The sequence below is a fragment of the Cololabis saira genome, chromosome 15, assembly GCF_033807715.1.
Source record: "Cololabis saira isolate AMF1-May2022 chromosome 15, fColSai1.1, whole genome shotgun sequence".
Lineage (NCBI taxonomy): Eukaryota > Metazoa > Chordata > Actinopteri > Beloniformes > Belonidae > Cololabis > Cololabis saira.
Genome location: NC_084601.1, coordinates 22,183,694 through 22,196,756, shown reverse-complemented (window position 1 = coordinate 22,196,756; position 13,063 = coordinate 22,183,694). Strand labels below are relative to the sequence as shown.

At 41.6% G+C, this 13,063-nt stretch overlaps 2 protein-coding genes across 2 annotated transcripts; both read right to left on the bottom strand.

Moving 5' to 3' along the window:
- Positions 1-262: 262 nt before the first annotated feature.
- Positions 263-4,924, bottom strand: LOC133460801 (uncharacterized). The gene is made up of 3 exons (XM_061741569.1): positions 4,880-4,924; positions 4,513-4,642; positions 263-1,549 (listed from the first exon to the last, which is right to left on the bottom strand). Exons 1-3 carry the CDS (start codon positions 4,922-4,924, stop codon positions 1,014-1,016), a joined length of 711 nt encoding a protein of 236 aa, XP_061597553.1. The 3' UTR covers positions 263-1,013.
- A 282-nt stretch (positions 4,925-5,206) lies between these two features.
- Positions 5,207-11,500, bottom strand: LOC133461181 (uncharacterized). The gene is made up of 2 exons (XM_061741982.1): positions 11,309-11,500; positions 5,207-5,942 (listed from the first exon to the last, which is right to left on the bottom strand). The coding sequence occupies exons 1-2, from the start codon at positions 11,372-11,374 to the stop codon at positions 5,568-5,570; spliced, it is 441 nt and encodes a 146-aa protein (XP_061597966.1). The 5' UTR covers positions 11,375-11,500; the 3' UTR covers positions 5,207-5,567.
- Positions 11,501-13,063: the final 1,563 nt, after the last annotated feature.

Here is a 13,063-nt window from a genome sequence, read left to right as displayed (position 1 = left end):
AAGGTGGCATAATGCATTTGACAGTTTATATAGTGTATTGTTGAAATACATATATTGATTTGAACAGCTACTGTAGATGCTGCGTTGTATTTTCGTTTAGTGTGCATTTTTGCACGTATAAGTACCTATGTGCTTGTGTACATTGTTAAATTCATTGTTTTTTTTTTTTTACTATATATTGCATTTTGCTTTTGTGTTTTTTATATTTGACTGTTTATATAATATATTGTTGAAATAAATATATTGATATTTGAACAACAACTTCACTGTCTACTCATTTTTTATTGATTTTATACTGTGCAGAATGAAAGAAACTGGTGCTACAGTGGCTAAATGCCAGAGCCATAGAATGCATTGTATACACACAGCTTCCTGTAGTGGAAGTATTTTATAGCCAGATTCTGTTCAAAGAGGTAAAAAACACATTTGGCACATTTTGGCACAGTGCCCAAATGGAGAGTCCGCCTGGTACAGTACTATCCACACTAAAACCTTTATAAAATCTATGTGCTTTAAGCTATTCTCATTTAACTTGGTATATTGTCGTCATTGAGTTGCTGAATGCAGACAGTGGTATCTTTTTGCATAGATGCATTACTATCATGATGTTTTCCACTGTAAAAAAAATTAGATGAGGATAAGAATGTCATTTTTTTCTTTGGTTTATCACAATTTGCTTAGGCATGTGCAAATTCAACATTTTTCTGACACAGGAAATGTATGCTGTGAGGTCTTGGCTATCCATTGAGACCAATATTATGCATATTGTCCTTATAATAGGGGAGATATTGTTGATTTAATTTGGAGAGGCTTGTTTAGGCAAAACTCACCTCCACAATCCCTAGGGATTAACAGGTTGAACAAAAACTAGACTGAACCAGGATGGAGTACATGAACAAAAAAGTAACCATGGCATGAACTACAGACCAGCATGGAGCAAGGTACAAAGATATAGACACACAGGGTGACAAAACACAGGTACAAACACTCATGGCAAATGGGAATAAGGGAAGTCAAAACAGAACTAAAAGGCAAGTACACAGGCTTTCAAAATAAAACAAGAAAAGATAGAAACCCAAACCGTGACACAAGAGATTAAAGTGGTAAACCTGATCTTCACATGTCTTTACATGATTGAGGAATAAAGCTTTTACATACAGAACATGTGGAAAAGGGCTACAACAAACAGCATGGAAGCTTTTACCCCAGAGCCTCCGCTCTCTGTGGTGGCTAAGGTGGTTGATGGTTTGGTAGTGGCAGTAGTGGTTGGTGCAGCAGTAGAGGTGGTTGGTGCAGCGGTAGAGGTGGTTGGTGCAGCGGTAGAAGTGGTTGGTGCAGCGGTAGAGGTGGTTGGTGCAGCGGTAGAGGTGGTTGGTGCAGCGGTAGAGGTGGTTGGTGCAGCGGTAGAGGTGGTTGGTGCAGCGGTAGAGGTGGTTGGTGCAGCGGTAGAGGTGGTTGGTGCAGCGGTAGAGGTGGTTGGTGAAGCAGTAGAGGTGGTTGGTGCAGCAGTAGAGGGGATTTTTAGAGTAGATCCTGTATCTGTTCCACCCTGAGTAGAAAAAAACACAACATTTCAGCCAATGTTAGATTTTATGATTTAATTTAGTTAATACTCATTCACTTGTCTTGATGTGTTTTCATTGTTGGATTTAATTGTTTGCATTGGTGAAGCTCAGGACACACTGGACTGGGACTCTGAGCAGGTGTTGGATTTTGGTTCCTTAACTCCATAACCTAAATCTAATGACATACAATGGGATTGTTTCTGGTCAAATAAAAAAATACTGGCCCAAGTTCTGATGGTGGTAAAACATCAACTCCATGACGTATCGATGCTGTTCAGATATAGGGTCTTGAAGATTCTGATGAAAAATGTACAATACCAAAAAGGAAGGACATCACCAATGGCCATTGAGAAGCAATTGGTGCTGCAAATAAATTTGTAAAGGGTTCTTAAACCATTTCCAAAAACAAGCATGGTTTGTTTTGAAGGGGTTTTTTGTAAGTCACCAATTGACCCTTTGTTAGCCTTCTGATTGGTCCTTCTGATTGGTTCCTGACTGATCAATCAGAAAAATCATTCTCCCTGACTGACCAATCAGAAAAATCATTCTCCATTGCTACATCTGGGTCAGAATATCCGGTTGGACAAAACAGCCGTCTCTCTCGTTCACATCAATGGAAAAAGCGTAGTTTTTACTTGCCTTGTATCGACATTTAAATCACTGGATTATTATATAAACCCAGCACAGAACCTGGAACCAGTCACCTTGGAAGAGGCTGGACCTTGTTCCAGTCTAGACTCACCCAGGACGAGATGCAAAGGCTTGGGAGAACTTCGGCTCTTCCTATCATTGTGAAGCAGAATTCACCGAGCGTTGGATTGTTCACCCACTAATAGGGAACGTGAGCTGGGTTTAGACCGTCGTGAGACAGGTTAGTTTTACCCTACTGATGATGTGTTGTTGCAATAGTAATTCAGTCAAACAGCAGATGACTTGGAGTCTGTAGGTTGGGGTTTTCCCACAGAAGGCAAGAGGGTGTCTGCCCTGCACCCTCAGATGAGGGAACAGGTTCTAACTGTCTTTTGTGCTTATTTACCAAACAGCAGTTGGGAATACCCAGCATTCTCCTAAAAGGAAATCCATCCTTGTCCTACAGGAATACTTATAATAATTTACTGTGCGTCCATTGAGAGCCTGCTGATGTACTGTATCATATTATGGTTAGGGCTGTCCAAGTTGACGTGTTAACGACGCGTTAACTCAACGTTCTCTTAACGTTCTCTTAACGCCGACAATTCTTTTAACGCACGATTAAAAAAAAAAGAACGAAAAAAAAGGCGCAGTTTGCAAAAAAGGACGAGTCAAATCAAACTTAATTTGTTAAGCGCTTTTCTTACAAAATAAGAAATGCAATGCAAAGCGCTTTACATCAACAATGCCCCCCCCCCTGCACACAGACGGGCGCGCGCACACTGCGATTCGCACTGAGGATTCAGGTGAGGAAACGGCTGAGTTACTCCCGTTACATGTGCACTTTATTTGTTTGTAATTTAGTTTTTGTATCCCCCTGTTTTGATCCCACTTAGGAGAAGGGGATATTTTTTTAGCCTTTTATTTTCCTCCATATTAGGTTAGACATAATTACAGGGAAAATGTAACTGACCAATGCACTTCTTGTACAATGTTTGTGATGCATATGGTTCATTGTTTTACATTGAGCTGGTTAAAAAAACAAGGAATCTAAGTTAGTCTTTACAAGTGTAAAGTTGGGACTACATTGTGTTTGTATTTATGAAGGAATGTTACATTCAGGTCAAAAGCTTTTTTTGTGGAAAGTTGAATAAACATTGGCATAAAGCAGCATATTTGCCCTTTCTCATGTTGTTAACAGTATTAAAAACATAAAAAAAATACCTTGAGGTAATTTAGAACAGCACAAAATGTGTGAATAAATATGCAATAAATATGCAATTAATATGCGATTAATCGCAGTTAATTACAGAAATCATGGATTAATTAAGATTAAAAATTTTAATCGTTGGCCTGCACTAATTATGGTACATAAGCTGCACCATAGTGGCAAAGGAGAGACTCGAGAGGATGGCACAGAAGTTCATTGGATGCCCTCATCCCTCCCTGATGGACATCTACACCTCCCCCTGCCATTTTGCCACGCCCATTAATGCAAACCATAAAATATCAAATTTTTCGCCAGGCCTGGTTTGCATGCAAAATTTGGTGACTTTTTGGGCACGTTTAGGGGGGCAAAAAGGCCCTCCTTTCGTCAGAAAAATAATAATAATAAAAAAAAAAAAAACGCGAAGAATTCCTACAGATACAATAGGGCCTTCGCACTGAAGGTGCTCGGGCCCTAATAATATTTTTTATTCATAGAGCGCTTTTAAAAGATGTAAAAGACGCTTTACAGACACAAAGATAAAACATCGAGAGCAAGGAAATTAAAATTAAAAACTACAGGATAAAAAAGATAAGAGATAAAAGATAAGATAAAGGATAAGAAACAAATCACACATTAAAAGCTGTTCGGAAGAAGTGAGTTTTGAGATGCGATTTGAACAAGAACAAGAATAAGAACAACTTAAAACCATAAGAGCATAAGACCTGGGTTAAAATAACAAGAACAGCTAGTTAAAACAAAGGTATACAAGAAAGACTAAAAGGAATCAGCTCAAAAGCCAATTTAAAAAGGTGAGTCTTGAGCTTGCTTTTAAAAGCATCAACAGTCTCCGGCAGGCTGTTCCACAGACGTGGGCCGTAGTAATGAAATGATGCCTCCCCGTGGGTTATGGTTCTAACTGGGAATGATTAAAAGGCCGGTGCCGGAGGACCTCAGGGTCCGCAAGGGTTTATAGGCAGATCAGACTGATAAGAAGGCCAGAGACCATTAACAGATTTAAAAACTAATAAGAGAACCTTAAAATCGAAGTGTGGAAGAATGGAAGAACTCTGCTGGTGAGGTGGGGAGGATCATGAGCAGATACAGTACCTGAACAGAAGCCTGCAGATGCAGCCAGGCGAAGCCCAGAACAAAAACATACATCTTCATGATGGCGAAACAATGGTGGCAAGGCGAAGCTGCTGCAGAGAAATCGGGTCCGACTCTGCCACTGAAATGCCTTTCATCCAAATTGTATATGACAGGTCAGGATCGAATTTATAGCCGCTGGTTGGACAAATACCTTTGATCCAGGAAGATGTTATTATATTATTGACAGGTCGTCGTGATGAATGATAACCAGAGTTTGAATATTTTATTGCGACTCGGTCCAATGAAAACTTCCTCTTTTTTTTATGACTCATCTTTTATCATGTTTTTAAATGAATTGTCATGACTGTTTCCTTCTTCAAGTTACCTGACCAAGCATCTGCTGGACTCCAGACCTGCAGCTAGAGATCATTGACCAAGTTTTCTGTTCAGAATAAAATCCTCTTCCATTTGCCACCCAGTTCTGTTCTTGTGTTAAGGATTAACTCGGCAGTGAGCTATTTCATGATGGATTGTTGACCGTAAAAACTGTTTCTGTGGTACTTCCTAAAAGCGACGGCGAAGGTCACCTTTGAGAGGAGAGTCCAGAAGTCAACATGATTCGTGGATATATTCAAACAGAGGCATCAGGGTGATAAACCACCTGAGTAAAAGCATAAAGATAAAAGGACAACGGTGTGAATGTGGGAGGGTGACTGTGAGGAACCACATAAATGGTTTTAGTCAGTCAGGCTTTATTCTAAGAACATTTATTTTGTATATTCAAATGTTACACACCGAAAAGTTTACATATGTCCATTTCACTCTGTTCATTGTTTCCAGCATTTTTAATTTATTCGTACAAACATTAACACTAATACACACAAGCTCATGATCTTTATGACAGTAAAATGTAACATAAAATATATTTTCATTTATTTATCTGTGAGGGTAAAATCATGTGATGCTACATTGTAGAGGCCAACCTAAAGAACAAACTAAACAGTTCTGACTTCAGACAGAAACCAGCAGCAGCCCCTCTGGACAGAACCAGCTGATCCTGTTTCTGGATCCTCTCACTGCCAGACTGCCTGAAGAACCCCGCAGGATCCCAGCAGCAGCCCCACGCTGGCCGCCGTCGTCATGGTGCCGCCGTTGGAGTAGTAGTAGGTGCAGCTGCTATTGGACCCAGAGCAACTCCCGGACCCAGAGCCGCTACCAGAGCTGCTGCTGGACCCAGAACCACCGCCAGACCCAGAGCCGGCACTGGACCCAGAGCCACTCCCGGACCCAGAGCCGGCACTGGACCCAGAGCCGCTCCCGGACCCCGAGCTGCTACCAGAACCAGAGTTACCCCCCGAACCAGAGCCACCACTGTTGTTGTTTCCGTTGTTACCAGAGGTGGTGTTGGTGCCGTTGTTGCTCCCAGGTGCAACGGTGGTAGAGTTGGTCTGATAGAGGACATAAGAGAAGACACAATGGCCACGGTTACATGATGTTTTTTAATTCGGAATTAATTATTCCGAATTAAATAATTCCGAATTAAACTATTTTCCTTCGAGTTTACATGGAAATAGTAATTCCGAATTAAGGTTTACATGGAAAACACGTTTGACTGGCTTTATCCAATTCCTCTTAAGGTCTGTGGGTTGGGAAAGGTTCTGATTGGATAGGGGGCGGACCGGAAATTACGTCTACTGGAAGAAAAACAAACTTAGCCGCTACAACTTTGAAAAGCTCACAATTTTTATGTTTCCTGCCATCTGTTCTTTTAATTATTTCCAGGTCCTCCAAGCTATTTATTAAATGAATCGTCTCTGCTCTTGACCACCGTTTACTGCGTGCTGCCATCTTGAAACTTTGTTTCGAAAACAAGCCCAGCGCTGAATATAAGCGTCATGGCAACAGACGGGCAAGGGAACGAGCAGCGCGGAAAGACCGGAATTAATTTAAAGGTATTGTGACATGAAAAACTAATTTTTCTTGATTTTTTGTGTTTTGTTGGGTGTCTTGACATCAATTACACCCAAAAAACAACGAACTTTTAACATTCAGTGTATTGTGTGCTTTCTGGGATTTTCCACATAACTATGCAAAAACGGCGCATGTGGTTTGGTGGCGGGTCGTTACGTAACGACCCGCTAAATCACCGCCCCCTCCACCCAGCTCCCTGCCTCCTCTCCTCTCCAGCGCACCATAAAGGCTGATTTATGGTTCCGCGTTACACCGTACGCTGAACCCTACGGCGTAGGCTCTGCGTCGATTTAACGCGGAACCATAAATCAGGCTTAACACGGAGCTGTTTAGAGCCTCTTTTGTTCTCATCACCGGATGACAACTGCTAAGAAGACCCGCGGCCACTGACTGGACTTAAGATCAGGGGACACTGCTGCTTGCATGCCTTTATTTTTATGATTGTTTGCTGTGGTTCGCCCTGCTGCTTTTCCGTGCATGCTTCGCCTGTCGCTCCCGGCTTAACTCTCCGACGCCGCTGTGAGCGTATGGGCTGGGTTGGAGGAGGTTTGGAGGAGGAGCGGAGCAATGATTGACAGAAAAGGGGGAAAGCGTTTTTCACGGCGCAAAAAAACACCGTCATAAAAAGCCAGGAATGGAGTACTAGAGTGAAGTTTTTCTTGTTACACTCTTTTAGACACATTTGAGGGATGTTGGCCAAGACTTTTAATAGTGTTAAAAGCATGTTAAAAATGATGTCACAATACCTTTAAAGCGGAACGAGTGTATACATGATCGCGTAATTAACGGAATAAACCAGCCACTTACTTCGGAATTAAGTGTAATTCGGAATGGCCATTTTCATTCAGAATTAGGTGTTTACATGGTCATTTTTACTCATTTTAAATCGGATTTAATTTTAATTCTGAATTAAAGAGAAGTTAAACTTCCCATGTAAACGCACTGTATCAGATAAAAGATGTCATAGAACAAGGTGAGGGGGGGGGGGGGGGACGATCAAGAGGAAAAGAAGAGAGAGAAGATGGGGAGAAGGACAAAGAAGAGGATGAGACTTCTGAAGTATGTGCCCTTAAATACAATGTAGCATTCAGTACGTTCCTCAGTTGCATTGTAGTATCCAGAATGTATCGACACATACAGTGAAGTAGATGTGTGCTGCATACTACACCATCTATAAATCATGACTACTCAATCAATCAATTCCCCTTTCGGGATTGATTAAGTATATTTGAATTTAATTGCAGCACATACTGGATAATACACTATATTCAATTTAATTTAATTTATGTAGTATCTCTCAGAATACAACTTGTCTCTAGGCGCTTTCCAGAAACCCAGGGCATGACCCCGAGCAATAATTGAATATTCAATAGTAGACATATATTGATTGATTGATTCATTGATTGATTTGATTTATTTTGTACATGTAAAAAGACAACAATTAAAAGAGAAGATAACAAAACAAAACAAAAAATACAAAGAATTCCATCCTTTAACCCTTAATATCTTAATTTACATGTGCAAAAAGGAGTAGGAAGAAGTGTAACTTATTTAATCCTACCCCCATTCACTAATAATTTGTTAACAAGTATTTATAATAACTAACTATACAATAATTATACTCACACACTGTACTCACACACATACCTATACATACTATATACTCCCCTAGCGGGAGAAAACCTTAAAGTCAAACAGTGGCAAGAACAAACTCTCCTTTAAGAGAGAAAAAACCTTGATCAGGACCTGGATCATAAGGGGGGACCCTCCTGCTGAAGACCAGCTGGGTAGAGCAAGGGAAAAAGGAAAGAGAGGATAAAGAACAGAGAGAGTAGAAGTACAGAGGAGTGACGTGGAGTCAGGGGAGGCAGGAGAGGCCGTGCCTCACCCGTCATCAGGGAAAGAAAAAATGCAAAATGAAAAAATTAACTAAATGGTTATATTTATCCAGTGATTTGCACAGTGATGTTATTTTTCATCTAACTTCACCAGTTTTAGATTTAAAATCGCTGAATATTCATGTTTACTGTTCAAATACTGAGAACAGGCGTGCGGTGAGGCTGCAGCCAGATGAGCCTCAGCATGGATGGTGCTGGCATGCTATGCAGTGAGATCCTATTGCCATCTCTCTGTATGTCGTTAGTAAAATGTTCAAACACTTTTGCCATATTAACTAAATTTCCATAGTTTAGCGGATGTATATAATGTGCATTTTTTGGTTAACTTTATGGGTGTTGTGTTTCTTGTGCTGAGCAATCGTAAAACGCCTGCAGAGGGGTGCTAAGTGAGGCACGCAGTTCTCCTGCCTCAAAGTAGGGGGCAGTCATGACACCAGAGATTCTTGAGACTCCTCGGCTGCAGAGAAAATGACAGCAAGCTACAATCTACAGATAATAAGTCAAATGCAGCCATCCGTTTATTTTTCCCTCTTTTCTGATCTTACTTTCAAAAGGCAAGACTTAATTAACAAATTAAGGTCAGACTATAATAGCATTTCTTTTAATTAAATGTTCTTTTTTAGGTGATACAGTTTGAATGTGTAAAGAAAGCTGATATGAGATTTTAAACATAACCCATTAACTACTGCCAATCAAATAGTGAATAAGCTACTCTGTCAGGTTCCTGTTTGTAAATCTGATTGTGATGAAGTCTCACTGCACGTCACTGGTTCAGATATATTGTCAAAGGTACAAAAAACAAGACATATTAGTATTAATTATCCACTTGCTGGAGAACTAAGAGGTCTATGCACATATTACTGGTAATTATTGGATAATTAGATGGTGCACTACAGGGATGACTATATAAACAGGTAGACACTAGACACTGAGGTGGTCAGAGGAGGGGACTGCAGGGCAGTGGCGCCACCAGGGGGTGGCCACGCCCCCCCCTACAAAATTGCTGGCCACCCCACTTGCCTCAATAAAAAAAAAAAAAAAAAAAAAACACTTGCCGGGCACTTAGAGTCTATCGTCAGTTATGCGTTTCATCCCAAACCATTTGGGCCAAATGCACAGCCAGCCAGGCCCAGGAAGCTGCTCTTGATCTTCCATCACTCACAGTAACTCTTGATAAACTTTGTGGATGTGTTTGCCAAAAAACACAGCAATAGGCAAATAAAACTGTTCTAAATATGCTGTATAGCCTTCAATGGATCTCAGAATCAGAAATCCATTCATGTTACATAGAGCATAGACATGTTTCTGTACTTGCTTCTGTTTGTATCTGTCACTACCTTCTTTGTCCCAGTAATTGTTTTGATTACAATAAATGTACACCTTTAAATTAAGCTGTATGTGTCTTATTAAGGAAAAGGATAACTAGCCTGTTTTAAAAATAATTAATCACCCAACACATATACATTACACAATAAAACAAGATTGTTGATTGGAACCCAAAATGTTAACTGTACTATTAGTCTATGCACATTAGACCATTAGTAACATTAAATGTAACACAATAGACCTAAGTATATCAGTAGGCGTTTCTTTAAATATTTCTGAGCCTGTATACTACAACAGTATAATAAAATACTGTAATGATGGCTTTTAATTTTGGTGTTCACCCCAAGAATTTAAGTGGCCCCATCTGGCCAACCCTATGAAACATTTTTGGAGGCGCCCCTGCTGCAGGTCAGCATGCAGCTCCTGAAGCTCTGGCCTGCAAACATGCACAGAAGAGAAAAGGAGGGGGCAGACCAGCACAATAAACTACAAGAAAAACTGAGAACAATTATGGTGATGAAATATGTGTAATTAATAACTGATAAAGGAAAGAGAAGGAGGGGTTATGGGCACCACTCAGTGGATCTTGTTGGTGCCCCCTGCAGTGTAGGTTTATATACAACAAAGCTATATTTCCAACCAGCTGCTCTAGTCTGGTCCTGCAGCTTTGTTGACTACTGGCCCTAACACACTAGAGCAGGGGTGTCCAAAGTCGGTCCTCGAGGGCCGGTGTCCTGCATGTTTTAGTTGTTTCCCTGCATCAACACACCTGATTCTAATTAACGGTCGTCACCACCTTGTCATCAAAGTCTGGATAGTTCTGTTGATGACCAAGCTCCTTGTATCACGGTTTGATTAAAAAAGGGACACATCTAAAACATGCAGGACAACGGCCCTCGAGGGCCGACTTTGGTCACCCCTGCACTACAGTTTACACTAACTAGAGCCTTTACTTCACTGCATCTTGGTTTCAGATCGGATACTACAATATAACTGAGGTAGATCCTGGATAGTACAATACATTTGAAGTAGATACTGGATACTACACTAACTGTGGCACAAATTTGATACTAAACTGTAATTGTATTACATACTGGATACTTTACTTTATCCTAGGTACATAATAATTGGTACTACACCCTATCTATGACACATATGAGGTACATGTTGAATACTACACTCTGAGGTACATACTACATACTAAACTGTATCCTTGCCTCCTCGCCGCCTTGTCTCCTCAACTCTTCACCTCTTCACCCCCTCAACTCCTTATCTTCTTCAGGACTATTTCAGGCACTCGTTGGTTCTGGTTTATGGATATCCAGCAGGATTTCAAAGATCTTGACAACCTCTGCTGGGTATTCTTGGGCCGCATTAACCTGAAATTTATTCAGGGAGTTTGTGAAATTTTTGGTGAAAGAAAAATCATCCTTTTTATGGTTATCCTGAAGAATATAGAGGCCTGATGAAAGTTTGTCTTTTGTCAGAAATCCCTTCCTGCATTAACAGAGACAAACATCTGCTCAGAAACTTTGTTAAAACCTTCCAAACCAACTGAACAGTGATTGAACCTGCTGTTAGATCAGAACTCAGAACTTGGCTCGGTAGTAGAGTTTTACCGCTTCCATGCAGATCGCAGATCCCAACAGGAGCAGGCAGACCAGCTCCAGGACCTCGAGCTTCATGCTGCAGAATGGTGGGGCTTCTCCCAGGCACAAACGGAAGGTTCTCAGCAGGTTTCCAATCCCAGTGACCTCGCACACCGGGTGTGTGCTCAACTGACTGTCTTCAGGTCTGTAAACGGCTCCAGGACCTGTCCTTTTATAACCCCCACCTCACCTGACTCTCTGCAGGAAATCTAGCTGCCGTCCCCTCCCCAGTGATGGGCCACGGATGCAAAACGTCCTGAGATACATGCTGGAGATCCTTAAACTCACCTGAGGCTGCCACTCGTGGCTCTGATTGGTTGTTTGGACTGTGATGAAACAGATTACTTTCTTATCCGAAAACTCTGAAAACAGATTTTCTGTGAAATTAAGTAATTATTTCTCACCACTGAACAAGCACAAACTGATTTGTCACCGTGATGTTCTTCAGGACCTTCACCTGATGTTGAATGTGGGTTTTTTTGTGGTATCATTTTAAACATCCCTCTGTAAAAGAACACTACCAGGCATTTTCCACATTTCCTACATCATCGGTTTGTTTCTCCAAAATCTGTATGTGTTTGTGGAGGCTAAAGAGTCCTAACAGATGCTCAACAGAGCGAAGACAGACATCCGACACTGATGGCGATATCAACCCATAATTTGCATGTTGGGTTGTTTGAATAAAATGTGTTTTGATTGCAAAGCAAACATGCAAATCTAGTCCCTGGGACTTTGTCATGGTTTTCCATCAGCTGCAGATCATTGTCACACAGTCAAATCTAAATGACAGTACATCCTTTTAAAAAAAAAAAAAGAGTTTAAAAAACTAAATTGGAAAGCTCAAGTAACCCCGTTGCTGGTTCCCTTAGATTTAAGAGTTGCAGCCAGATGCTGCTAACGATCAGCCCTTGGTGAATTAGTCATCAGCATATGTGCATGTGGCAGGGTGGAGTAGCTGCAGCCACTCAGGCTGACGGGACACAGCTGTGTCCCATCAGCCTCTCCACCCTGCCAGCCTTGATAAGGAGGACTGGGAGACTGCAGCGGGGTTCGGAGGAGCTGCTGTCAGGCTGTGATGCTTGCGCACATGTGAGTGTTGTGATACAATAAACGGTTCTGCACGCAACTGTGTCTCTCCGTCCTTCGGTCGGGCCCCCGTGGAAGACGCTCTCGTCCATTCTTCGGGCCCCACGTTGGGCGCCAGATGTAGCAGGGTGGATGCTACGGGGGCCCGACCGAAGGACGGAGAGACACAGCTGCGTGCAGAACCGTTTATTGTATCACAACACCCACATGTGCACAAGCATCACAGCCTGACAGCAGCTTCTCAGTCTCCCACCCAGCTGCAGTCTCCCAGTCCTCCTTAGTGGCTGCAGCTACTCCACCCTGCCACAGTGCACAACTCTGTAAAACCAGAGGCTATGGTTTGTAGAAACTGGTGGCAAGTGGAAAACATTCAAGAAAGACATCAATCTTCTAGGAGTGGACATCCCAGAAAATGTACTAGAAAAAAAACACCCAGGAGTTCCATCTTATAGTCTCCAGGTCTCACTGAGCATGTTCAATGTCTATACAGCACAACTAGAAGAAGACTGAACCACTACAGTTGGTATGGAAGGGTTTCCAGGAGGAAACCTCTTCTGTCTAAAAAGAACATGGAAGCACGACTGAAGTTCACAAAACTGCATCTGAACAAACCCGCACACTTTCTGTCATCAGGCATAG